General features: G+C 55.0%; 1 protein-coding gene across 1 annotated transcript in view; it reads left to right on the forward strand.

Annotated features, from left to right (window-relative positions):
* The window catches only part of SLC6A6 (solute carrier family 6 member 6), a 48,319-nt gene that overhangs the window by 3,951 nt on the left and 16,830 nt on the right, over positions 1-27,538 (forward strand). The window contains exons 2-6 of the mRNA XM_065886050.1: positions 6,713-6,955; positions 8,884-9,018; positions 10,100-10,334; positions 19,799-19,931; positions 26,555-26,689. Of these exons, the coding sequence (XP_065742122.1) occupies positions 6,713-6,955; positions 8,884-9,018; positions 10,100-10,334; positions 19,799-19,931; positions 26,555-26,689 (881 nt within the window). The remainder of the gene's footprint in view (positions 1-6,712; positions 6,956-8,883; positions 9,019-10,099; positions 10,335-19,798; positions 19,932-26,554; positions 26,690-27,538) is intronic.

A 27,538-nucleotide genomic window follows, 5' to 3' on the forward strand; every position in this document is an offset into this window, starting at 1 on the left:
AGGCTTGGGGCGAAGTCAACACTCCTGTAGGTTGAAGGCCGAGCCTGAGCCAGGCAGGGTGCTCTCAGCAGAATGGGGGTAGACATGAGCCTTCGTGGGGGGAGGGGAGGGCCTTGCCCACGGACGCTGAGCCCAGGAGATAACAGACCCTGTCCCCAGAGCTGCCGTGCTGAAAACAATTCCCCAAACAGAACTCACTTTCACTAGGACCACAGAATTGTCGCTCATTGTTTCGACTTTGTTCCTGGCAAAACAATGCCGGGCTTCCTGGATGACCTCACTGGGGCGAGACATCGGACCTTGGAGGCTGGACTGGTCAGCATCTCCAGCCGAGCCTGTCCTGCCCTTTGCTGCGACTGCCTTGGGTGACCTGAGACAATGGTCTGACCAAAGAGGACAAACTGGGTGTTTGGCCCACACGATGTTGTAGAAATTGGAAGTTGTATGTGCACATACGTCTCAGATTTCAACACCTCTCCAGGAATTGGAGGGTCTGGCCTCAGTGGCCTCGATCCCAAAGGCAACCACAGTAGCTGGAGCTGAGGAGAGCTGCCCGTGGCATATTCTGCAGGCCCTTCCCCACTGGCCTCCGTTCTTTGCCTGCCAGGTCCCTGGAGGCCTTTGAGCTTGTCATGCTTGAGTTAGCCTGAGTTAGGAATAGATAACCAAGACAGAAGGATACAGACCTTCTAATTGAAGGTCAATCAAATGATTCAATCGAATGATCAAATCTTTTAAAGGTGTACCTTTTCATGAAAAAGAATAAAAAACCCTTTTTAAAAATTAATTCCTGCTTTCTTTTCAAAGTCAGCTACCCTAGGAAGTGAAATAGTGCTCTTAATACACGTTTTTTTTTTTTCTCCCGTTTGGTGCTTAACTGTTAAATACTCTCTAGGGCCAGGATTGTATGTAAGCAGCGTGCCTGGGGTAGACATTACTAATTGATCCCAGCCCTCCTCCTTACTGAGCCTGTCCCCCACCTGCAGTCTGTGGGGACAGTGCTCGAAGGAGCCCCTCCAGGGCTATCAGAGAAGCTTGGGAGAAACTCTTCCTGTTTGCTAGAGGAAGCCTCGGGTCCGTGGCTCCATCCGTCCTGCCCCAGTCAGTGCGTTCCGTCGGCCTGCTCAGCCCACCCCTGTGGCCCTGGGCACTGACTGCTGCACGGGTCCCCAGGCCCTGCCCTGTCTGTCTCTGTCATGTGGCCCCTCACTTCCCTGTTTGCCTTCACCTACTTCCCTAATTTTTCAGCATAGCCCAGTAGCTTGAAGCTGGCATAAAGGCGCCAGACCTGATTTCACTTTGTGACATATCTAGAGCAAGTGATCCAAAACAGCCGAGTGGCTGAGAACATGGAATTGAGAGGCCAAAATAGACCTGGGAGCCATTCGAAGCTTCAGCGGCCTTTTGCTTGCTTTGTGACCCTGGGCAAGTAACTTCACCACTCTGTGCCTTGTCAGCAAAAGGCAGATGGTAATGGCCACCCATGGACAGGGTTAATTCCGAAAATGCTTGCAAAGCGCCTCGCACAGTGCTAAATAGGTGTGCATGCAGCCAGTGCCCAGTAAATGCAGCTTGCTTTCTTTTTCTTTTTTTTAAACTCTCAGGATACGATGCCTGCCACATAATGTAGTAAAATCCCAGTGTGATCAGATGTTTTCTTCAATAATAGCTAATGTTTATTAATCACTTGTATGCACCAGGCACTGTGCTCAATATTTTACAGGCATCATCCTATTTGATCCCTATAAGGCGAGTTTTATCTTTACCCCCATTTTTTTAACCAGTGAGGAAACTGAGGCACAGAGAGGGTTGTTGCTTGGACAGGTCACTCAGCTCAGTTGTGGCCTCTGTGAGCCCAGATCACCGGGTCTGGAGTGGAGACGGGGGACAAGGAAAGGAGAGAGGAGGAGGGACCCTGCTCTGGAAAGGGCAGACAAGGGGTCCAGCCGCTTGCTTGTTTCCATAGCAGGCCCAGCGGGCTGCAGGCTCCCTACCTGTGAAATGAATGGATCTGTCGTCCAGCTGTCCTCCTGCCCCAGTTTGGGGATTCTGGGAGTCGCTTGCCAAACCCCAGATGTCAGGCCCAGAGATTGATCCTATAGCCCAGCTGTGGGCTACGCCCTTTTGGGGTGGGGAAAGTATTCCAAAAAGGAAACAGAAGAAGTACCTGCCCTCTTATTTAAAAGCCCTGTAGGGACTCCTGAGTGACAACAGGGGACTTGAGTCATTGTTCTTGACAGGAGAGAGCCACATGGGAAACTGTTTATTTGAGAAAGTTCAAGTTCTGCAGGGGAGGGCAAGGCAGAGAGCCCCCCAGCTTCTGGGCTTGGTTCCCCCAAAGCCTTGGGCTGAGGTGGCAGGTGTGGGGGAGGGGCCTCAGTAGCATCTCAATTTCAGGACCCAGATGGCTGGTGCGTGGGCCCCCGGGGTCCCCAGCGCTGCCCTGCTGCTGGCTCTGTACCTCTGCGGTCCTTTCCCTCTGAACTCAGTGTCCCCATCTGCAAACCCTGCAGAGGCTGCTCTCTAACCTTCGCTCCAGTGCTTTCAGCGCTGGGCAGACCAGCTGGGAATTCTGCCTCTAGTCTCCTTCCCACCTGTGTATCTTCAGCCAGGCCACTCTCTTCCCTGCTTGAGCCTCGACTCCCCCCATCCGTAAAACGGTCCTAAAAATCCCGTCTGCAGTCAGTGTTGAGGGTGTTTGAAGAGTGCATAGAAAACTGTGTATAGACAGCTCAGCACAGAATTAAAGTACTCAAAAATTTGGTAGCTTTACATTGGGAGGAAGCAAAGGAACATCTTGTCAACCCACGGCATCTCGGGCACTAGGTTGACTCTGTCTGAGTACGTGTCACAAGCCAGCCTGGCGATCTGCACGTTGGTCTTCAGGCACCGGAACCAGGCCCTGGCTGTGATGTCCACCCCAGGAACAGAGTGGGAGTTTCAGCTGGACAAGAAGGGAGCCTTCGTCGTGGAACCTCTGTATTGGAGCCGATTCTAATCACTTGTAGCTGTAATAAGCAAATAGGAAGCTCTTAAAATGGGCAATAATGTATCACGGTTGCTAGAAAATAGCCCTGGGCCTGGCGCCAAGGAAAACAGCGCTCAGCGGCGTCCTGCAAGGCGGCGGGCGTCTGGGACACCTCGGAGGGGGCTCGTTCCCAAGTGCTGGCTGCACTGGGGGCGCAATGTTGGTGTGTGACGGGCGAGAGAGAGTTAGTGAGTCTCTTGGGGGTCTGCAGAGTTGGACGGGCTGGACTGGCCAAGGGACAGTGAGGCGGAGCTGGGGGTTCCAGAACATCATGGTCGCTGTCACTCCCAGCTTCGTGACCTCAGCAGTGTCACTTGGCCTCTCTGGGTCTTGCTGATCTCACCCTGAGTACGACTAAGGCCTTCCATACCGCATGGTCAGTGTGGACCCCAGAATAATTAGAGCAATAACAGAGTAGTACTGGCAGATACCAGTTCAGGAGCACTTGCCATGGGCACCCCCTCGTTCAGTCCTCGTAACATCCCTATGAGGCGGCCACAGTTATCCCTCTTTACACAGGAGAACACTGAGGGCCAGAGGGTGGAGTAACTTGCCTGAGGTCACTCAGCCAGGAAGTGGCTCTCAGCTTCTAGGCCGGGGCTCACCCTTTGATTCCTGCAGGGGCCAGGCTGCCACCAGGGGGCCTAGAGCAGCCATGCGGGAAGCCCGAGCCTGAGGGGTGGGCTGAACTAAAGCGGTAATGTGGGACCAGTGTCCCAAGGAAAAGGGGCCTGTGCTGAGACCCAGTAGCTGTGGTGAGGCGCGTGTGTTTTCTTCCGGGAGTGACGGAGGGTTGCGGTGGGAGGGCATTATGATCTGAGTCTGCTTCATAAGTTGCCTTCAGCTGCTGTTCTGAGAACAGATCGTAGGGGTGGGGTGGGCAGAGTAGCAGCAGGGAGACCCAGGAGGAGGCTGCAGGGGATGCCCGTGGAGGGCTGTCGAGCCTGGAGCCGGTAGTTGCCATGGTGATGGAGAAGTGGGTGGATGCCAGGGATGTACAGGAGGCGGAATCCGCGGATCTTGCTGCTGGGGCTTCCTTGGACACCCCAGAGGAGCTTGGAAGGAGCCCCCCTGACAGGGAGTTGGGGTGTCTGCACCTGGGTCAGACCACATCCAGGCGTGAGTCTTGGGCGAGTCCATGGACATCCCTGGGCTATGTGTTCTCAATGGCCAGGTGAGCCTGTGATGGCAGCAGCCACAGGTGGGACAGGTGTCAGTGTTGCAGGAACACATCTGCAGGTACACCTTGGCAGTGAGGAGTGAGGAGACCACTACAACACCAGGACGTGACAGGCCTCACCCCCGATCCTGGTTCAGGTACAGGCGTCGGGAAGATGGGGTCCTGAGTGCGGAAAAGGGGGCCGGAGGTCTCATCTTATATGGAACCAGAACCTGGAGCCAAGGGTCTTAGGGAGCTTGTTGCTGCTCCCTGCCTCATGTTTCTAGAGGGTTCTCTGAGGGCCAGAGTGGCAAGTGGGCCTGGGGCCCAGAGGGCAGAGCCAGGACTCAGAGTAGCTTTCGCCAGTGCCCCCAGCCTATGTGAGCAGAAGCCGGCCACCTCCCCCCTCTGTCTGGCTGACCTGGTGAAGTGCCTTCCGGCCCCGAGATCCAAGGAGGGCCCTAAAGGGCGGCACCGGCCCTTCTTGGAGGAGGCTCAGGGGTCATTCCCTGGAAAACATCCCCACTAGGAGGGAGTGGAGTCCCACATCCTCCAATTATGCTCCCATCCAGCCGGCCCACAATGGGCTGCTCAGATAACTATCGGGGGCTGCACGGATCAGCGCTGGAACAATGCTGGCCGCCCGGGCTATTTTTACAGCAGCCGTGCGCTCGGCAGAACCCCGCGTCGCCCCGAGGGAGTGGGCAAAGAAAGGCCTGCGGATGCCGTCGCCGGGAGACAGAGGAAGGCCCAGTGAGCCGCCCGGCGGCTCCAGGAAGCCTTTTCTTGGTCTGCTCACCACCAGATAGCGAAACAATCGGGGTCCCCCACCCCCAGCCAGGAGAGGAAGGAGGTGTGGGGGAACGGGGGTTCTGTTGTGCTGCATGCCTCTTCTCCTCAGAGCACGGCCCTGGAGGGCCCACTGCTGGGGCCAGGCCAGCATGTCCCCTCAGCAGCCCTCGCCCTGCCCTGCCCCGGTGCCTCTGGGCCACACGCCGAGGACCTGCCAGTGTCATGGGGCTGGGAGGCGGCAGAGCTGGGGCTGGTACTTGGCCCCAGCTGCTTGCAGACACACTCTGGGAACCATCTACCCAGCAGTCCTTGCCTGACGACCTACTGTGCGCCAGCTCGGGGCACCGAGCCGTGGACAAGGCAGGTCCCGGTGCCACAGAGCCTCTGTTCTAGTTGTGGAGGAGACCGTTCACAAGGAAGCAAGGAAGGCATTTTCAGCTAGTGCCATTGTGACAGGAGGACTCAGACGCCCCGGAACAGGTCCAGTGAGCTGGGGTGATGGCCGCCTCTGGTCCAGCTGGAGGTCACTGTAGGGATCGTGAACCCAACGTGGCCCACCTTCCGATTTTGTAAGAAAACCTAGAAATCTTGCCTTTTCTCTGGAATCTGATATTTCAGTGTTGGCCACCGATTTGGATCACAAAAACAAGCAGGTTGTGTTCAGAGCTGCTTGGCTATGAGTCGGTCACCTCTGCCGTCATCCTTTTCATTCTGCAGGTGGGGAAACTAAGGCTCACCTGTCCTCATGGTCCTCTGCACGTGGGGGTAGAAGGCACCCTCTCCCACTGGGCTGGACTTGGGATGCTCTTGCCCTCAAGGTCGAGCTGCCAGGCCAGTGAGGACTCGGCGACCTGAAGAAGTACAGAGAGCAGGGGCGCTGCGCTGGCCGGTGGCCGACCTCCTCCAAAATGGAGTCCCAGCAGGGGTGGGCTGAGGGTGACTGTGAACGGCTCCTGGGGGCTTAGAGATTTGATATCCTCTGGGGCCTCCCCTCGCGAAACCCACAGGGTAGTCAGAGGGCCAGGGCCCTGGATGATACAGGGGTCAGAGCCAGCCAGAGCATGGAGAGAGAGGGCTGGACACGTGGGGATTAACCCGCATTCTTCCATAATCCTGACCAGTGCAAATCCCTTATTTCTTATGCCGCAGAGATGTGACTGGTTAATAAGTTGCAAATCTATTTTATAAGCATCCATTTTCTGTATTTGATGGAAACTCTGTTGTCAAATATCGTTTCCATTCCAGCCTGAAACCCCATTCCTCACTTGTCTGTGTTTATCCATTCTTTACACAGTGAGGAACGAGCACCTCCTGTGGGCCAGGTCCTGTGCTGAGCTGTGAGTGAAATGGGAGGCATCGCTCTCTGTGCAAATCTGAAATTTGGACATCATTTCTAGAAAATGCAGGCAGGCTGTTACTCGGAAGCTGCCCTAGACCTGCCTGGAGGGTGCTGTATTCTGCAGAGATGCTGCCAGGGCTGGGTGGCTTCACGTTTATCTCCCTGCAGGTGGAGGGCGCGGTGTGACATTCGGGGATGCCGGGCGTGGGCCCCGCTACTTCTCTTGGGAATGGCACCTGTTAGTCCCTGGATCACTAGGTCCCCCAATCACCTAGGAGGTCAGAGGAGTGGACAGACGAGGCGGCAGCAGGACAGAGCCGGCCAGCCAGGTTGTGTTAAGACACACAGGGTGTCCCTTACCGACACACGTTGCACTCTGTTCTGTCCCCCACAGAAAGCGAGGAGGACATGGCCACCAAGGAGAAGCTGCAGTGTCTCAAAGACTTCCACAAGGATATCCTGAAGCCATCCCCAGGGAAGAGCCCAGGCACACGGCCTGAGGATGAGGCTGAGGGGAAGCCCCCGCAGAGGGAGAAGTGGGCCAGCAAGATTGACTTTGTGCTGTCCGTGGCTGGCGGCTTCGTCGGCTTGGGCAACGTCTGGCGCTTCCCGTACCTCTGCTACAAAAATGGTGGAGGTGAGCCTGGGCTGGGCAGAGAGTGGCATTGGAGGAGAAGGGTTGAGCCAGAGCGTGGGTGGCCTCCCCATGCCTGGCTTTCCAGGCTCCCACCTTCACCTCCCCCGGGTCAGCCTGCTTAGCCCCCAGCCCACTCCTCAGAAGCAGGAGATGAGCATGACTAGGAATCAGGTGGTGTTCTGTCAGGGTCTCACTGTGTTACCTTGAGCAGGTCCCTCACCCTCTCTGATCCTCCAGTTTACCATCTCTGAAGAGTGCCATGAGGCCGGGCCGGAGTCTCCCAAGCCTCAGATATTCACACGCCCCCTTTGTAAATTCCCTCACAGCTCTGCACCTCCCCACTCTTCCTTACTTTATAACTTTTTTAACCTTTGCTTTTCTAGCTCAAACCAAATGTAGTTCAAAAGCAAGCTTGGTTTCCCACCTTCAGTGTAAAAAGCCAGTATCATTTGCTGTAACGGAAAGGTGGTATCCAGGGAAAAAAAATACAGTGAAGATTTTTAGAATTTTTAATTTTCACTTTTTTCCAGTTTTATTGAAATAGAATTGACATAAAACCCTGTTTTAATTTAAGGGATACAATATGATTTATGTCTGTATTGAGAAATGATCACCACAGTAAGTCTAGTTAACATCCATCACCTCACATAGTTACAGATTTTTTTTTTCTTGTGATGAGAACTGTTAAGATTTTGCTCTCTTAGCAGCTTCCATTTTTTGTTTTGTTTTTTTCTGGCCGCGCCGTGCGGCATGCGGAATCTCAGTTCCCTGACCAGGGATCAAACCCGTGCCCCCTGCGTTGGGAGTATGGAGTCTCAACCACTGGACCGCCAGGGAAGTCCCTTAGCAACTTTCAAATGCACAGTCCAGTATGTTGTTGCTGGAGTCACGATGCTATACATGACACGCCCAGGACCAATTTATCTTATAACTGGAAGTTTGTCCCTTTAGACCCCTTCACTTAGGTGAAGGTGTTTTTTAAGTGTACGTTCTCTGTTCGGTCAGCTGGTTAGTTGGTTGGTCTGAGTTTTTTGGGTTTTGTTTTTTTACCTGTTGAAGGCTCTGAGCTGGAATCCTCTCCTGTTGGAGAAGTTCAAGTTGGTCAGACATGATGGAGACTTTCTTGCTGACGCAGTAAGAACTGGTAGTAAGAACTCACTCCCAGCTCCTCGTGGCGGCCCATGACCAAGGGCTGGCGCTCCGGCAGAGCCGGGCATGCGCGAGCTGCTCCCGTCAGGAGAACCACCTTTCGGGAAATTCTGCCTTCGAGCCTGATTACTTAACCTTTTGTAGGTCTCAGGTGCCTCTGGGACTCTGATGAGTACCCTACACGCTCCCCAGAACAAAGTACATACACATAGACCCAAGTTGCCAACAGTTTCAGAGGGTTTATGGACCCGCTGAAGCCATTAGTGGACACCAGGTAGGAACCCTTGCCCAATTCTTTGCCCCTCCCTCGTCCCCTGGCTCCCACCCCCGGCTGGAGAGGCCCACCTCTCGCTTCCCATCACCCTTCCTAACAAGTTCTTCTCAGCTTCCTGCCCTGGGGGCTGGGGAAGGCTAGCTGAAGGCGTCAACGAGGCCCGTTTGAAACGGGTGTTAAGGGCTGAGCATTCCTTCTTCGGGTGGACAGATGTGGGGAAGGCAGGCAGGTGGGCAGGCACGCAGCTTAAACAAAGGCTCAGGGACTTCAAGCACCTGGTAGATTTGCAGAAGGCAAGAGGGCACCCAGGAAGGGTGATGCCGGCTGGACAGGTGGGCAGGGCCTGGAGAGGTTTCAGCCAGGTCCAGGAGTTTGGCCTTTACCCTCATGTCCCTCACCCATGCCCTCTGATTCCATTGGCCGGGAGGGCTTGGGAAAGAGACCTACAGCCTCGGCCCCGTGACAGCCGCCGCCTGAGCCTCACCCCACTCTTCTCTCCCTGCAGGTGCATTTCTCATACCATATTTCATTTTCCTGTTTGGGGGCGGCCTGCCTGTGTTTTTCCTGGAGGTAATCATAGGCCAGTACACCTCTGAAGGGGGCATCACCTGCTGGGAAAAGATCTGCCCCTTGTTTGCCGGTGAGTGTGGGACAAAGGTCACCTGGGGCCTGGTGTTCATTGGTTCAGCAAATTTTTATTGAACACCTACTGTTTGCCAGGTACAATGGAGCCTCGTGCAGGCCGCGTGGCACCGTGCCTGACGCAGGTCACACCAGCACCTTGTACACGTGATGCTGCTGCTCGTTCCACACAGCTGTTCCCGCCTCTCTGGGTTGTTAAAGGATAAGGGGGCCAGTGGCTTCCAAGCAGCAGAGTGTAGAAGAGAAGCCTTTCAGGAACCGTTCTGTCTGGCTTCAAGTCCCAATTCCTCGTTTTGCTAATTCTCGTGACTTTGGGAAAGTCACTTAATCTCTTTGTGCCTCAGTTTCCACAACTATAACGTGGAAATAATATGCTTACTTCAAGGATTGCTATGAAGACAAAACGACATAGCCATGTAAAAGTGCTTTGTACACATAGTAAGCCCCAAACCAGTGGTAGCTTTATTATTATTATAACATTTAGTCCTGTGCCTAGTTCCTAGTATGCCCTCATAAGATAATACTGTCATGATTATAATTGGCAGGGGTGGGAGAATGTGTGAGTCTGTTCACTCAGTCATCCGTGTAAATCTACCCATCCATCTATCCATTAAACCTTTCTTTCATTAAACTAGTCAATAGTTAGGCAATCCATCTATCCATCCAACCATCCTCCATCTACCCATCCACTCGTTCTTCCGTCCGTTCACCTACCTAACCTTCCCTTCAACCACCATCCATACATCCATCCAACAAAGTGAATATCCATCATTCCAACATCCATCCATTCGTCTATGCATCCATCTAACCATCCATCCGTCCATCCATCCATCCATCCATCAATCTATCCCTCTTTCATACACCCTTCGATTCATCCAACTATCTGATTTATCTAAGCACCCATTCCTTCACCTATCCATCCATCCAGTCATCCATTCATCCTACAGATATTTGCTGGTCACTGTTGAAGGGCCCCTTCTGGCCCCAGGCCTGCAGATTCCAGGGTTTTCTGGTTGAGGGTGTGGCTGTGGTGGATCTGGCCTCCCTCTGATGCTCGTCTCGCTTATCCACACTTGCAGGCATCGGCTATGCCTCCATTGTGATTGTGTCCCTCCTGAACATATACTACATCATCATCCTGGCCTGGGCCACGTACTACCTGTTCCAGTCCTTCCAGTCGGAGCTCCCCTGGGCAAACTGCAACCACAGCTGGAACACGCCCCAGTGCTTGGAAGACACCTTGCGCAGGAACAAGAGCCTGTGGATCTCCCTCAGCACCACCAACTTCACCTCCCCCGTCACCGAGTTCTGGGAGTAAGGCTGGCCTCGCGGAGGACGGAGGGGGCAGGGGAGGAGGCAGTGGACAGCCCACTCCCTCGTCTTCTCCCCAGGGATATGGGAGCCACTCTCTTGGGGCGGGGTGGGTGGAAGGAGGGGTAAGATCTGGAGATAAATCCATGCCTTTGGTCTCAGACAGGCCTGGACTCGAACCTCAGTTCTGCCATTTTACTGGCTGTTTGACCTCCAGCAAGTCACTGCCCCTTTCTGAGCCTCAGTTTCTTTAACTGTCAAATGAGGGGAATGAATCGTTCCTACACCTATGGGATCTCTGTGAGGATTGTTTCCCAAAGGCAGGTATATGTTCTTATGTTGTCTGAAAATGATGTAGTTTTCTTAATGTATTTTAGAAAAAATATAGTTAGCACATCAAACCTGTTTTTGCACAGAGAAAAATGCATATATGAAGCTGAAGTAGTTACTCAAGTCAAGAGGTGAGTAGCTAGCGTGAAAAATACGTTCAGTTAGCATTTGCCGGGTAACACCCATCCCCAAATTCAAGCAGCCATTTATTTTATTTGGCTCACGGCTCTGCTGTTTGGCAGTTTGGGCTGAGCTTGGCTGGGCAGTTCTGGTCTTTGCTGGGCTCCCTCACTAGTAGGTCAGCCATAGGGCATCAGGGTAGCTCTTCTGGAAACTGGCTGGCTATTGGCTGGGGTGCCACAGGCAACTGGTCCCTATGGTCTCATTACCCTGCAGGCTAGCCTGGGCTTGTTCCTAGGTGGCTCAGCATTCCAAAAACAACAGATGGGGAAGTCCCGGTGCAGGAGCACTTTTCAAGCCTCTGTTTGCACCGTTTTTGTTAATGTCCCCTTGGCCAAAAACAACCACAAGACTAACTCAGATTCAAGAGGTGGGGAAATAGGCTCTGTCTCTTTATGAGAGGAATGGAGAATTATGGGCATTTTTGCAGTTTTCCGCAATAGAGTCAGTAACTGCTGAAGTATACACATAGACCAAACATCAGAAAGGCAGAACATGGAGGCCTGAAGTTTGGGTAGCTCTTAGCTGACATACCGGGAAGTCCTTCTAACACAGTGCTTGGAGATGAATCCAAAATGTATTAGTGCGTTGCTTTTCCTGCTCTCCATGAGCTATTAAATTGAGTCCTTAGTAGTTCCTTCGATCCTGGAAATAACAGATGAGGCCTTGCGTGGGGTTGAGAGCCAGGGGCAGGGGACGGCGTTAAGGAAGGGGGCGGCCCCTCATGATCGCAAGATGAGAGTCCCTCTCTTTTGTGTGTGGATTTGCTGCTTCAAGGTGTCTCTCCGCCTCTTAGAACCTGGCCCAGGAGCAGGCCCACAGAAGAGGGGGTTCACTGCTGGCTGGTCCCAGCCAAGCGTTAGGACCAGGGCTGGGGAATCTTAGGCCAGAAAGGGCCAGTCGGCCTCACTCAGGTGGTCCACGTCCGTCTCCTGACACGTGGGCCTTCAGTATGTGCTCACGAGTACCCGGGCTCCTGGAACTGGGGCTCTCTTCCATGGATATATTTCCCTCTTGCAGACAAAAACCATTACAGACACATTCCGCCCCCACCCCCCCCTCGCCTTGCTCCCCACCCTCTGGACAGCCAAGTTTATAGACAAAGAAATGCAGGCACTTCATTCTTCTCGCTTGAATGGGGCCCGAGACCACAGCCCTGTCCGTTCTCTGCCGTGCCTGTCACAGCCTGACCACCTAGGGCCCTGGCACTCACCCAGCTACTCAGGTGCCCACCGGGGCCTCGTTGCCTCAGGCATGGTTTGGCTACCTGGGTTGAAACCCTTGTTCTGCCATTTCTAACTCAGGCAGGTGCCTTTTCCTCTCTGGGCGTCAGGGTCCTCAGCTATACTTGGGGAGATCATAACCCTGCCCTCCTAGGGTTGTAGGGCCGCCGTAATGGAACAAGTTCATGTATGGCCAGCCCTGAGAGCCTGCTTGATAAATGTGGGCCATTACTCCTAATTTAGTGTCCTCATTGTGGATAAAACTGCCCCCTGGGGACATTTGAAACTCAACTTCAGAGGGACTAAGAATGGCCCATTCTCAGGTGCCCGTATGGTCCCGCTATTACAAAGGGGCTGTGCCCTGTGTCTCAGGCCCGAGGGCTCTTGGGAAGGAGCTCACGTGAGCCGGGAGGTCCTTACCTGTGCCTCCTCTCCTGCCTGTCCCGCAGCCTGGGCCCTCCTGGGGGGTTCTAGGCCTCCTGCCTTCCAGAACCCCCGTTCTGAGTGCCCGAGCTCCCTTTCCTGAGCCAGAAGACATTGACAGGATTTATCTTTGGAAACATCCTGGTCCTGCAGGCACCTTCCCAGTCCTCACATGGTCCACATTGACTCGCCCAGTCCAGCGAATGTCGGCCGCCTGCCTGGCCGCCCCTCCCGCTCTAGCCTTCACACCCTCCCCTGGGCCCCGGCAGGGCTCTGTGAGCCCACCTGAACATTCACGCATAACCTTCCCTCTTTTTAGAACCCTAGGGAGGACTGGGGTCCACAGAGGAGAGGAGAGGACCTTCCTGCCACCTGTGAGAGTGGAGAGGCTGAGGCCACCTGCCTTCAAGGGCCTTCCCTTCTCTTGGGCACGAAAGAGGGGGAAGGAACGAGAACTCGTGTGGAATAACTGACTCCCGTGAGCATCGTCCCAGGGACTTGCCCCTGTCATTTCGTCCCATCTTTGCAGAGGCCCTTTAAGTAGGGAACATATCTAAGAATCATCCCAAACTCCTTTCTGCCTCAAACCCCACATCCAATTCGCCGGTCCTCTTGGCTCTCCGTTTAAAGCATATCCAGGGCCTAGCCACCCTCCCCACTTGCACTGCCGCCCTTCCCGCACAGGACCCCCTCATCCCTCTCCCGGACCCAGCATGGCCTCTTATTGCTCTCTCCACCTTACCTTTGCATCTCTGCAGTCAGCTGTGAATCCAAACACGTCATTTCTCAGTTTAGAACCCTCTCGTGGCTTTTTCCCTGCCCAGCCAGGGAGGATTAAGTGAGTGTTTCAACACTGAGTAAGTGCTCACTGAGTGCTGATTCTTACTCATTCCATGTTTGCATCCACCTGGCTGTGTAGCTTGGAGCAACAAGTCACTACCCTTCTGGCCTCATTTCCCCATCTGCAAATGGAGGGGCCATGTGCACTAGGCTTTGGGGGACGAGTAGGAGGTCACTAGGCTGGAAAAGAGAGAGGGAAAGACATCCTGGACAGAAGGAACAGCCATGCTGAGGCTCAGCGTTCGTGAAACACATGAGTAGCAGTGAGTCATTGGTTTGGCCGGAGGATAGGACACATGGGGCCACGGAGAAGGATGGAGGCCTTGGATGTTAGGCAGATAAATTTGGGCTTTGTTCTCTAAGAGGGGGAGCCACGGAAGCTAAGGAGGAGGGAAGGGGAGTCATGTGATTGAATTTGTGTTTTCTAGACTTACTCAAGGAACACACTGGTGAGAGAGAGGCTGGGACATATATTAAGTGCCTACTGTATACAGAGCCTCAGAGGGCTCAGCCATCAGTATGTGGGTTCCCTTTAAGGTGACACTTAGCTTATATGATTTCCCCTGAAAATAGCCACCAGCCCAGCAGTGACTAACTCTGGGATCTCCACTGAGAGAGAATTGCTGGGAAGTGACGGAGGTGTCGCTGGCTGGTACCCACCCGCCTGCTGAGCAGTAAGCATCCTCTCAAGGCTGGTCTCCGGGCCCCTCGAGCCAAAGCCCAGCCCCGACCATCACTTGCTTCACCTCTCTCATCTGCACCAGACACGCGGGTCCCTGAGCTGGCCCTTCTTTCGGCAAAAGAGGCCTGACAGTGCTCGGGAGCCACCTGGGGTTCCAGATAACAAGACACCACAGAGCTAAGCCTTCCTCCTGGCTCTGGACAGGAAAGGACCTGGTCGATCATCCCTACCAGCCCCTCTGCCCGCTCTGGTTTTACAAGAGGAGCTACTGGAGAGCCACGGGCCATGCTCCTGTCTCCTAGAGCAGGGACGGTGACTCTGGCCCAGGGTCCCTGCTGCTTGGCCTCAGTGCAGTCACCACCTCTCCAGAGCTCAGAGGTAGCGTGGTCCTAACACCTCACAGCCTGGCTGAGTGTTAAAGAGCTAGAACGAGCGATATGCTGACGATGGAGCTTCTGGGCGTGGCTTATTAAGTGGAACGCTGAGGACCAGAAGGGTTAAGTGACTTACCCAAGGTTACATAGGCAGCTACACATAGCAGAGAGCTCAGCCCTGATCTCCAGTACTGGACGCCACCTCCAGGGTCTATGTCCCCACCAGCCATAAGTCCAGGGCAAGTCCACGGTCACAGGTAACATTGTGTCGTGTGTGTGTGACCCCACTGTCAGGTTACGCATGGGGTCTTCTCTTGGCCTGGGTCCCCACGCCTACCCCGTCTGCAGCACTAAAGCGCCATCCTCAGCGGGAGCTGGTGAGATGCCCTTCTCCCTTGAAAGCCACCCGGGCCCCTGAGACAGTCATTTCACACTGGCTTTATAATTTAACTCTGAATCGCTCTGTGATGGGGAGGCAGAGCTTCTGCCCCCAGTCAGCCTCATCCTGCTCGCCCCTGCTCTGAGGTCACCTCAGTCCCGAGGGTCCTGCTTCGCCCCCAGCCCTGGAAGACGGGTGGGGCCAGATCTGGCTAAATGCCCTCCATCATCCTGGAGCCATGCCTTCCTCCCCGGTTCCTCCAGAGCCCCCTGGGAGCTCAGCACATATCATTAGACTTTATTAGAATCAAAGAAATGAGTCATATTTGCAAACAAGCCCTGCTCAGCCAATCTTCCCCTGCAGCTATCGGAAGGGAGAGACGGCGGAGAGAGCCCTGTGCGGCCCCATGCTTGGGGCGGATGGGCTCTTTTATAATTGTTGCCTCCGCCAGTCTCCAGGGAAGAGCCATCGCCAATAAATGGCTGGCCGGCAGTCAAAAGGAAACGATTTGGCCCACTCGGAGGACGTATTTACATCTCTGAGTGCCGGCTGGACGGCAGCGGGGCGGCCGACTCACAACAGACGTCCAGGCGATTCTTTTTTGGATCCCACCCTGGAATGAATCATTACTATTCTTGGACAAGAATGCAGCTCACCTCTAGGTCTCCTCCTCTCTGTGTGAGAGATTCAGGGAAGCCTGGGATGCTGGGGCCCCTCTCGAAGGGTAGCATGGTACCCGGTGCATGGGTGGCTGCTCCCCAGGGTGGGATCAGAAAAAGGAACCAGGCCTAGGGTTGACTTTTTTTTTTTTTTTTTAATCTGGGTAATTTCAGATGAATTACTGAACCTCTCTGAGCCTCAGTTTCCCCATCAACCAAATGGGTATAATTAATTTACTCAACTATTGTCTACTGAGCATTCACTGTGTGCCAGGCACTGTTCTGAATCCAGCAGTGGTCAAGAGAGACACAGGTCCTGCCTCCATGGAGATGACATTCTAGTAGGACAGACAGACATTAAACAGATGATACAGGTACAATTGTAATATACAAGCGATGATAAGTGATGTAAAATAAAGCCAGGGCTGGGGAAGGAGAGTGACCAGGGATGCTTTTTACAGTGGGTGGCCAGGAAAGGCTGCCCTGGTGAAGTGGCATTTGAACAGAGACCTGAAGGTGGTGGGGTGGCATGTCATGTAATGAGTGGCCAAGGGAACAGCCAGTTCAAAGGTCCTGAGGCAGGAGCGTGCTGGACCTGTTCAGGAAACATTCCAGAAGCCAGTGTGGCTAAAGGAGGAGGGGAAGGGGCCACGAGGATGAGCATTGAAATGGGACCGCTACACACGGAGCTTGTCCTGGACAGGTCCCATTTATGCCTATGGTCCCAGCCTCTTATTAATAGGCACCACCCTCGCTCTTTAAGATGTCTGGGTCTCTGAATGATAGAGTATTTGGTCACCTTATTCAGGGAGGCAAAAAGGAATGGGGCAGGTAGGTGGGAGCCATGGGGGTTGTGGAGCAGAAGTGGGGTGTCACCTGACTTGGGTATTGCCAGATTCTGTCTTAATCAGAACAGACTGGGGGTGAGAGTGGGGGCAGGAAGACCAGTGAGGAGGCTGCTGAAACAGCCCTGGGGAGCAATGGGGCCTGGACAGGGGTGGTGGCAATGTTGGGGCGATGTGGCCAGATTTGAGGTAACTTGTGCAGCCTCCAGGCGAGGTTAGGAGGCATTGGTGAGGGGCAGCGCACCATGGCAGTCCCTCTGGGGCACAGTACTCTACAGTGTACTGAGCACTCCCATGCACCAGAGGGAGAAGGGTCAACAGATCCTGGTCTGTGCCTTGTGGCTGAGACTGTGCGGGCCCGACAGGGAAGGGTCCTTCAAACTGGGTCCCTTCAAGAAAGGGTTCAGAGGGACTCACACAGTCTCCGGCCTCCTCGGCTATCCCTGAGATGACTTTGGAAAGGATGTCGGTTACTTTGGCCCCGAGCCTACGGTGGGCTCTGTTATGACAACTGCTGTTTGATGAGACAAGTTCACTCCATTCCTAGAATGTCTGCGTGGCCCCATGCGAGCATTTTTAAGAATTTAAAGTAATTTTTATAAAGGTGATATGAGCACGTTGAAAACATTCAAATAGTTTAAAAAAACATATTCACTGCCAAGTGAGTCCCCGCACCCCCCCCCCAACCCCTGCATCCCCCGGGGCAGCGACTGCACCATTGTCTTGTGTGTCCTGCCGGAGTCTGCGAATCTGAGCACGTGTGCCCGCCTTCCGCACAGTAAGGCAGCCTCAGCACTGTTCTCTGTTCGCTTATCTCGCCCCTGGGACGTCGCCCCTTATCAGCACACAGGGAGAGTCCCGAGGTCTTAAGGGCTGCGCAACATTTCGCCAGGAGCCTGCTCAGTGCCTGCTGGGCCCCGACCCATGGCCATCTGGATGGTTTCCAATCATTTGCTCCCTCCGACAGAGTGGAGATGAATCGCTGGGGGTGGACCCTGTCGTTGGCCACACCTGCAGATGTAACTGTAGGAGAGTCTTAGGATAGAACCGCTGGGTCACAGAAAACGTGCCTTAAACTGTCGCAGGAGGGCACCGCAAAGGGGACTGCCACCAGCAGTGGAGAAGCAAGTGCATGACTCAGTTTCCCTCTTGTGGCCTCAGTGGCTGGTCAGCTGCCCAGAGCAAGGCCATGTGGCAGACTCCCGTCCATAGTGGGCACCACAGGTTTGCCCAGCACGGTGGTGGGAGAACGCAGAAGGGCACCAGTGACCTGAGCGCGGGCTGGGTGTGGTCAGAATTGGGGCTCTGGGGTTTCAAGCTCTTGGCCAACTTGCCCTAAAGGAGAAAAGGAAAGGCCGTCTTGTGACTGGGCACCCCCTCGGCATTGGCTGTGTGCCTGCTGTGTGCCTGCCGTGGTGTGTCTAGAGTCTGGTAGGCAAGACAGACTCTCACCTGAGGGCGACGTCCAGTGTGAGAGGACGGCCTGGGAGACAGAAGGACGCTGGTCGTCCGGAGCATCATGGGAGGCCTCCCTGGAAGCACCGGGATGGTGTGCCTGGCGGTGGAGCGGTGCCTACCCGACGCAGCCCATTCACAAGGAGTCCTTGGCTGCTGCCCAGCAGGCCCTGGGCTTTCATTGAAGGCGCCGAGCTCTGGAGGCTGCACAGGGAAGGGCTTTTTGTTCTAAAGCTGCTGTAGCTGCCAAACCCACGTGCTTGGCAGGGCCCCAGCCGGGATATGGTTGGCCCACAGCCTGCCTTGTGAGGGTGCCCCCTGCCCTGAGGCTCCAGTGACCCCTGTTGAAGCAAGGCCTGGAGAGATTCCTTTCAAAGTTTAGGCTCTGTTTTCTCTATTAACCAGAGGGGCAAGGTAGTGGAGTCCAGAGAACACTGGCGTTGGGGATCAAGACAGCCCGGGTGTAGGGTGGCAGTTCTGCCACCTGGTGGCTGTGTGTCCGTGGATGATTGGTTCTCCAAACCTCAGTTTTCCCCATCTGTAAAATGGGGCAAGTGACTTCTAGTCCTTGGACCAGATGAGATAAATTAGAAAAGCTCGTTGATGGAGCCCCTTGATGTCGGTGTGACCAGAAGAAGGCCTCACTTGAATGCCAGTTGAGGTCGGAATCTTGGATTTATTCAAGGTCCTCGTGTTGAAGCTTCTTTGGGAAAAAAGGAAAAAGCAATGAGAAAGTGTCCTGGGCCAGTGGGCCTTCCGAGCCCTGACCGTGGGGATCGTCCCACAGACTAACTGAGAGCTGGGGATGGTCTGGGGGCAGGAGCTAGTATTCGTGTTTTACAAAAGAGGAAACTGAGGGCAAGGTCGCACGCCCCTCCTGCCTCTCGTCCCTGAGACTGTGGCCCTCGAACCGGGAGCTGACTCATTAGAGGGAACCCAGCTTCTCCCCAGGGAGCACGAGCCCCCATCTCCTGTGACTCCTGTGACTTCGGTGGCAGTGGCCCCTGTGGACCGATGTCCCTGTGCTCGGCGTGCCTGCCCTTGGTCACTGCCACAGCAGTCGGAGCTCTGGGACTGTGGGGACACTTTCTGGGCATTAGGTCTCATGGTCTCTCGGCTGCCAGCGTCCTGCGTCATCCCAACCCGGCTTCAGAAGGCTCCTGCCCCTCGGGGGTGTGTCTGAGTAGGTGTTGCGTGCGTCTGCCTCGGTCAGCAAATTTCCTGGACTCCGAAGAGCCAGGCTCTGCCATGTGATCCTGGTCGGGGTTGGTGGCTCCCTCGTGATGCTTCTCCTTCAGACCGTCCACTCACCTCCTCCTGAGCCCTTCACAAGCCTGGCAGGGAGCAGGGGAGGAAACGGCACCGCTTAGGTAGGTGTCCGGAGCTGCACTGGGGTCTCTGCGCCACGACAGTAAGAACCGCTGAGGTTTACCGACTGCTGGCTGCATCCCAGGCCAGTAGCTAATACTTCGAGTGGGCTTTCTCCTAACCCTGTAAAAAGGTGTGTGGGTGTCCTACAGCCACAGATAGAACAAACACTCGGCCCCCTTGAGGCTTACCTTTTAGTGAGAGATCCAGGTAAGAAACAGGGGCGAGTACAATAAAAGAGGGACAGGACAGAGAATGTTGGGGGAGGGTAGTTGTTCCCATTTTAGAGATGAGGAGACTGAGGTCGGGCGTTTGGATAACTAGCCCCAAGTCAGTGGTTGCGTGGTGGAGCCCAGTTGGAACCCAGTGTTTGGCCCACAGTGGGCACTGAGGAAGGGTCTGCCGAGAATCAGTCACACATGAATCAGCGCTCGATTCACAGGTGAGGAAACTGAGGCTTAGGGGTTTAACTTAACTTGCCCGAGGCCTGGCTGGGTAGAACCCGGGTTCGCCTGACTCAGGAGTCCAAAGCTATACCCTTGTTGGCCTCTCCCACGACTCTGTGACACAGGTGTTAACTATTTCCCTAGACCAATGGGATTCCACAGCTTGGAGGCAGGATTTGAGCCCCAGCCTGTTGGAATCCAGGCGTTAGCTCTCTCGGGCCCCTGACCGGCCCCGTCTGACTTGTGGCTCTGTTTGCTTGAAGGCGCAATGTGCTGGGCTTGTCTTCTGGAATCGACGAACTGGGCGCTCTGAAGTGGGACCTTGCTCTCTGCCTTCTCCTCGTCTGGCTGGTCTGTTTCTTCTGCATCTGGAAGGGCGTCAAGTCCACGGGCAAAGTGAGTTGTGCTCCTGTCCCTCCCCTGCCTCATGGAGACCGGCCCTCCGCAGAAACCGTCTCCTGCGCCCCCAGGCCTTCCTGCTCGAAACCGGTCCTGATCAACCAGTCCTCCCAGCAAATACAGAGCCCTGGTCTGTGGCGTTTGCCCACCTCATGGTGTAAATATTCCCACCAGGTCCAATTACAAGTTATTGATGGTTCAACGACCAGCTAAAAAAATTCCTGAAATTGAGCTGTCAGCTCTCCTGAGCCTGCACAAGCTCCCACACACCACTGGTTCCCCATCAGGGAGTGGGCAGCAGTGTGAATGTTAGCAGATAACAAACCTTGGAGATGCCACTGATAAGTTAGCTGGTAATTGCATTGTTAATTACCAGCTTCTCTATGACCACATGCACCCTTGTAGCCTCAACATCCCCTGGGGGCTCGTTAGAAATGCAGACCTGTGGGCTGACCCCAGACCAACAGAATCAGAAGCTGCCTTTGAACACTTTCCCCAGATAATCCAAATGCACACTGAGGTTTGAGAAGCACCAACTGGGATTTTTGCTGCTAAATCAGATTAACTGAATTATCTTACGATTTGCATTTCAGCTGGTAGCTAAGATGTTAGTTATTAAGGAAAGCTTTCACTGATGATGAAGTCGTTCGCTCACAACCAAAGTGTTAGTTGTAAATAAAGTATCTGCTACTGTTTAATATATTACATGATGGCCAAGATGTTAGCTATTAGCAAAGGTGGTAGCTGAAAATTAAAATGTTACCTTATAATTCGGGTTTTAGGTGTAGCGGTATATTGTCAATATGAAAATGTTAGCCCGTAACAAAAATGTTACCTGTTCGCAGTTACCTGATAACCAAGACACTGGCTGATATGACACCATAGTTTTTCTGATGACAGAAATCCGTGCAGAGGGTTCTGTTGGGATCACAGGTGTGAACCCAGGGCACTAACTAAGCCACAGCAAAGGTGTTGGCTGATCTGCCCTACGTGCCCCCTGTCTATCATGCCCCAGACCCCCGTCATTTGCATCTCGATAGGGGGAAAATCTCTTTAAGATCAAAAGGCCCTCAAAGGTCAAAAGAGTAAGTTAAGGTGGCATTTGAGGGACATCGATGGGCAGTGGGTGAAGTCATTTGGAGAAGGGGCCTTTGCTGTACACATTCACCCCAGACAAAGAGGCCCTTAGGCAAAGTCATGGATCTGAAGAGACCCCAACAGTACTCAGGGACACGGCGGGTACGAGGTGGGTCCCCGGTGGTGGAGGCAGAATGAGTACAGAGGCCTGCGCGCCAACGCCCTCCGCCTGTTTCTCTGAATAGAGCCACCTGCGACCCTAAAACCCAATCTGGAAAGGAAGCGGGCCAGGCTTCAGAAATCTGCACGGGCACACCCCCGCTGACATCACCCACCCCGAGAGGCAGGAAGAGGGGACGTGGCGTATTCCCGCCGCTCCTTGGGACGCACGTCCTCCAGTCTTGTTCCATGTCCTCCACCGTCTTGTGTGCGAGCTGTTTCCTTACCACCTCTCTTTAAACAGTGAGGGAACAGGGCTGGGATTCCTTAATGACTTGTCCAAGGTCGCCCCTCCCTCTGAGCTTCAGTTTCCTCATCCAGAGATGGGTGAGGGTTAAAACAAGCTGTGTCAGCACCCGGCACAGTGCTCATCACAGACTGTACAGTAAGCGCCAGTCCCTGCTCCCCACGTGGAGGCGAGCCCATCAGGAAGCTCTGTGGACCCTGGTCCCGAGCAGTGCTGCAGACACGCTTACGCACGCGTGCTTAGAGCCTCTGCCATCTGCCGGGCGCTGCCGTGGGCATGGGGCCCGGGGTGCACAGAACAGACAAAAATCCCTGCTGTCCAGGAACTGACAGACTTGTTGGTTGCAGCAAGGGGAAGGTGTAAACCATACAGGAGTCAGTTGGCCACAAGAGCTATGGAGGAAAACAGGAGTGTCGGGTGCAGTTTCAAGGGGGTTAGCCAGACAAGGCTCTCCGAGAAGGGCACTTCGAGGCAAGGATCTGAAGGAAGTGAGGGTGAGCCGTGCAGAGGTCCAGAGGTGTGATTGACCAGACCCTCGGGGAGCCCCCAGTCTGATGGAGGAGCTGATGTCCCCTAGGAACGGTGAGCAGTGCTTGAGGCACTTGCTGGGGCCGGAGAGTAGAGTCAAAGCGGGTGTAGGGCTGCATCGGGGGCGGGCTGAGGGACGTGACTTGCTAGAGGTCCCCCTGCCCGCCCCCAGAGACGAGGCTCCAGGCCCCCAGGGGCGGGTGTGGTTCCCAGAACAATAGCAGGGCCTGGGCCAGCCGGGAGAAGCCAAGACAAACACAGTGAGGCTCAGTGGACTTCCTCAAGCCCCTCTGCCTGCCTACCCGCCCATCGCCAGCCGGGACTTCCAGCCCTGGCCACAGACCAGGCTCGCAGCCGCCGTGGGGGCTGGGCCCACGGGCCTCGCTCCAGGGGCTGATCCTGGTGTGGCAGGGGGTGGAAGGAGGGAGCGCCGGGTCCTGAGTTCAATCACTTCGCCTCTCTGGGTCTCAGTTCCCTTTTTCGTAATATTCAGCCTTCTGAGGGTCTGACACTTGGCCCCGAATTTGCTGCCGCTTCATTCATTCAAGAAATGGAGATAATGGCGGCAAATGCTCTGTGGCACGTGTGTCCCAGGCACTGTTCTCAGTGCTGATTATTACTTGTTAGTTCATTTAATCTCCTGATGCCTGAGGTATGTGTAGCTCTCACGACCATTTTACAGATGCGGAAACAGAGGTGCAGAGAGGTTAATGAACTTGCCCAAGGCCACACAGGTTGTCGTGGCCCCACAGGTGGGATTTGAACTCGGGCAGCCCAGCTCCTAGCCTCAGTGCCTGTCGCCAGCTCTCCGCCCTCAGCCCTGTGCTGGCCTGACGGTTGTGTCCGATGCGAGTCCCAGCACGTAAGGTCCAGGGAGGTGACACAGAGGCCCAGATCCTCACACAGGAAGTGCAGCTCTGTGGACCCAAATGGCAGTTTGGTCCCAGACATGAGCACAGGCGCTGGCCTCTCCATCACCAGCCTCCAAGGCAGCTCTTCTGTCCAGTGCTTAGAAACAGGCAGGGGCGGCCAGCAGAGCCAGACCTGGTTTGGGGTTTCAGCTCTGCCCCTATAGCCTACATGACTGGGGGCCAGTCCTTTTCCCCCTCTGAGTCTCGGTTTCCCCTTGTGTGAAATGAGTAGCGGTACCCACCCCCCAACAGGAGTGCTGAGAGGACCCTCAGGACCTGCCCAGGCGCTGGTCCCAGACCCTCGGCCTCAGGTCTCTGGGATGAGTGACCCACGCTGCCCAGGCCTTCTTCTCAAAGGAAGCTCAGGGCAGCAGGAAACAAGCCCATCTCCCCCCTGCCTGGCCAGCCACCCTCTCCCGACCGTCCCTAAGGAATGAGGAAGCGTTGTCCTTGTAAGTTTCCAGGGCAGTTGGGCCACAGGGCTTTTGGGTCGAGGGCTCAGAGGAGCCACGGAGGTTTGCCAGCAAGAGTGGAAAAATACCACATCCCGTGGCAAGGCCTACTGGGCCCCCCCCCCCAGAGGCCCATTGGTGGCGGCTGGCACCAGCATCTCCCACGAGCATCCCCGGAGAGTCACGCAGAAGTTGAGAGAATGGCTCCCAGGGGCTTGTCCTCAGCGACAAATTCTGCAAAATAAGGGTGTCTTTCCAAAGAGGCGGCTCGGTGGCATAACCAGGCGGGCTGTCGTGTTCTGGCTTTGGGGAAGACAGCGGACACACACACACAAGCCAGCTGGCCTGGACCACATCCCACCTCTGCCACCTACTGGCCCTGGGCCCCCGAGCAGCTGACGTGACCTCACTGGGCCTCCGTGTCCTCATCTAGAAAATGCAGGTGATAATAGTCCTACTTCTTCCAGTTGTGAGTTAACTCGCATAAAGCTCTGGCATAGCGCCCGGCACACAGCAAGCGCTATATAAGTGCTTGTGAAACGAATTAAATACGTGGAAACAAGGGAAGCCACCCCCACCCCGGGAGGTGTACTGTGTCCCTGACACAAAGCCCTCTGGCCACAGCCCGCACACCCGCCCAGCCCAGGGGGCCCTCAGGCTTTGAAGCAGCTGCCCTCCGCCCTCCGCCCTGCCGCTGTCAGCAGCCATTGTTCTCCGGGCCCTGAGCTAGGGGCCGGCGGGCCTGTCGGCAGGAAGGGAGGAACGGCCTGCGGGCTGGTCTTCTTTCTTCTCTCACCCCTTCCGTGGCTTCCTGACCTGCCTCCACCCTCCACGTCTGCCTTCTGGTCCCTGGGAAATGGAGGGCTCTCTGCCTCGGGAGAAGACAGTAAGGTGGCTGGGGAAACTGAGGCCCGGGGGAGAGGGGCGTCCAGGGAGGGTGTGGCAGAGGCAGAAGGAGGGTGGCCCTTTTAGCCTGGGGTCCTCAGGAGGACCTGCTGCTAGGGTGAGTGGGGAAGCCACCCGCTGGGAGGGTGCAGAGGTGCATACGGACCCCAGTCTGTGCAACCCCAGCTGACCCTCTCAGCCACTCCACCCCTCCCGCTGGCAGAGCTGGAGGAAACCTTAGAGCCCAGCCGGTTTGAGCCCCCCAACTTGGCAGGTGGGGAAATGGAGCCCAGAGAGGGGCAGTAACTTGCCCAAGGTCTCACAGCAAGCTTGTCACTGAGCCTGAATTCTGACCTGAGCCGTAGAGCCCTTGGGGAGTCCAGCTTCCCTCTGGTCTTTGGGAGGATTGAATGAACTGCCAGACGTTGAAGGGCTTTTTACTGCTGTGCTGTTGTCACTGGAGGAGGTTCTAGGCCGCCCTGCTCTGCTGCTTAAATGCTGTGTGACCTGTGGGCAGGGGACAGACTCTCTGGGCCTCAGTTTCCTTGCTTTCAAGTTGGGGTTAGGGCCGGACCAGGTGAGTGTAGAAGTCACTGCGCTTGGATTAGCACTAGGTACAACAGTAAGCACTCAATAAATGCTGGCTGGTGATATTGCCTGAAGGCAGCTGAGCCCGGACAGGCCCTGAAAGCTTCCTTCTTTCCTTTTTCCAAAGCCCCCTGCTAGTTGTTTCTACTCAAAGGGATGGCAGCTGTCTGAGAACTGGGCTCCATTATGGCAGCTAGGTGAGGTTCAGGGCTCTATCACCCCCCCATCGGTGTCTGTTACCTGCCTGAGTCCAGAAGTGCCTGGCAGTGTTCTGGCACTGCCCCCTCCCCCAACGCCATGGGCCTTTCATCCTGTTCTCGGTCTCAGTTTCCTCACCTGTAAAATGGGTGCATTGGCCATGCAGTGGTCCCTCCCTGGGCCCCTGGCCTCAAGGCCCTCAGAGGGGGTCAGGGGCTCTGTGAGCTAGTCTTAGCATTTCCACTGGTCACCACGGACTTTTGCATGTCCTGCACCGTGCAGTAAGATGCCTCATGCCTTGGCTCGGGGCTGACCTTCTGCCTGCTGGGTGCAGGCCTTGAGCTCAGTGGTGGCTTGGAGAAGTCTGGGAGCCCTGCCCAGTCTCAGTTCCTTCTCCAGCAGCAGGTTAGCCAACGTACCGATTTGGGGGTGTGGTGAGCATGAAGTGGGCTGGTGCTGGGGAGGCCTGGCTCAGCCGGTGCCCTGCTGAAATAGCAGGATTTCACTGTCCATTCAGCCAGGCATCTTCGAGCTCCTCTCAGGTGTAAACCCTGCCTGGGAACTTCTTGTGTTGAAGAAGAAGTTGGGAAAATCCATCCACGAACTGAGGCTACAGGAGGTATGAAGGCTGGTGCTTTCGGGACAAGAGGAGTAGAGAGAGTAGGGCGGGGCCCTTGGAGATGGAAAGGCCTGGCCCGGGTCATCTCTGGTCCCCACCTTGATTGACCTAGGCCTGCCTGGGACGTGCTGCGTGACCCAGGGAAGGCTGTGGCCTCCTGCACCCCCAAGGAAGTAGAGGCCTTCCCCATCCTCGTTTCCCCTCTCCAGAAGTTCCTGTTTGCTTCCTGCACAATCACATGGCCAACGACAGGCCCCATTTCTTGCTCAAGCACCTACCTAAGCGGCCACCTAAGTGCCATGCGCTGTTTTGACCATGCGCTGTTTTGACCACGCTGTTTTGAGCATCATTCCATTGAATCCTTGCCTGATCCCTTAATGAGGGCCTTCTATTACTCTTAACTCCGTTTTACACGTGAGGCCATCATGCCCAAGTTCACACAGCATGTGAGGGGACAGAGCGGGGATTTGAACCTACACTTACCTGGTTCTGAACCATGAGTCATACTAATGGTTGTAATGTTAGCTGATCTGTGCTACGTCCTGTGGGCCAACCACTGGGCATACACACTTAATAGTTTACTGTCGTATTGGGCATTTTCCTTCTTCACCTGCTAGAATGTCGGTTCCATGAGGGCAGGGATTGGTTCCCTGTATTTCCCGGGCCTAGTAAATATTTATAGATTTTTTTTTCATTGAATCTCAGTACATCTATGAGGTAGGTACTTGTATTATACCCAGGTTACAGGTGAGGCACGTGAGGCCCAGAGAAGGTAAGCAGCATGCCCAGAGTCACCCAGCAAGGGAAATATCAAGCTCCGCTCCAGAATGCCTGCCTCGGAGAGGATGCTCGAATTTAACAGCAGCAGGCCCCCTAATCGCTCTCGTCCCTTGCAGGTCGTCTACTTCACCGCCACTTTCCCGTTCGCTATGCTCCTCGTGCTGTTGGTCCGGGGACTGACGCTGCCCGGTGCAGGCGCAGGCATCAAGTTCTATCTGTACCCCGACATCAGCCGCCTGGAGGACCCACAGGTACTGCAGGGCAGCCTGGCCCCCCTCCTACCCAGGGCCGGTGTGGGGAAGGGAAGCTGAAGCAGTGTGCGTGGTTCTGGGCACACAGATCTAGCCGGGCCGTCAGCCCTGATACTTTTCCACTGGGCTGTGGTGGGTTGTTCACGGTGCTCGTGGGCCATCCCGGCTGCATGTATCTTTTCACGTCGAGGACTCCGGAGGCGGGCCAATTATAAAGCTTCTTTAGGTATTGCGCCAGGTAAGGGAGAGAAATCGCTATGAGCTGTTCTCCTCTGCCACAGGGGCCTTGAGGGCTGCATCGTGGGGGTGGGAGAGTTGGGCTTCCTTGTCTGAGGATGGAATTCAGAGTTGGTGACCACTTAGAAGGTCGGGCGGTGGGGGCAAATACTAAACGTCCACCTCCAGGCACTCACCCACATGACCGCAGGCAGTTGAAGAGTTTATTGGCCCATCTGGGGTTCTGGGGACCTTCTGTCCCCAGGGTCCTCAGCCTTTAGGTTGCCTCCAAGGGCCTGTGATGCTTCGGGTCTCTTCCCCACTGTCCTCTCGCCCTGGGCAGGAGGTAGGTGGGAAGGGCTTGGCCATCGTCAGAGGACAGCTGGGGAGGCAGCTCTCCTGACCGTCAGGAGCCACTTGATGAAGGTTCTGAAGAACAGCTTTGCCTGTATAATCCATTCAGGAATTCCTCCCCCTTCCAACTTGGGGGCCCCAGACAATAACAAGTGCAATAATGGTAGCAGCCTTGACTTACAGGCATACCATGTGTCTGACACCGGGCTAGATCTTAACTCTTTGAACCTGCAAAATAGCGCTGTGGGGCAGGGCAGTGGAGCCCATTTTACAGATGTG

This window comes from Phocoena phocoena, chromosome 10 (assembly GCF_963924675.1).
Source record: "Phocoena phocoena chromosome 10, mPhoPho1.1, whole genome shotgun sequence".
In the NCBI taxonomy this organism is placed as follows: domain Eukaryota; kingdom Metazoa; phylum Chordata; class Mammalia; order Artiodactyla; family Phocoenidae; genus Phocoena; species Phocoena phocoena.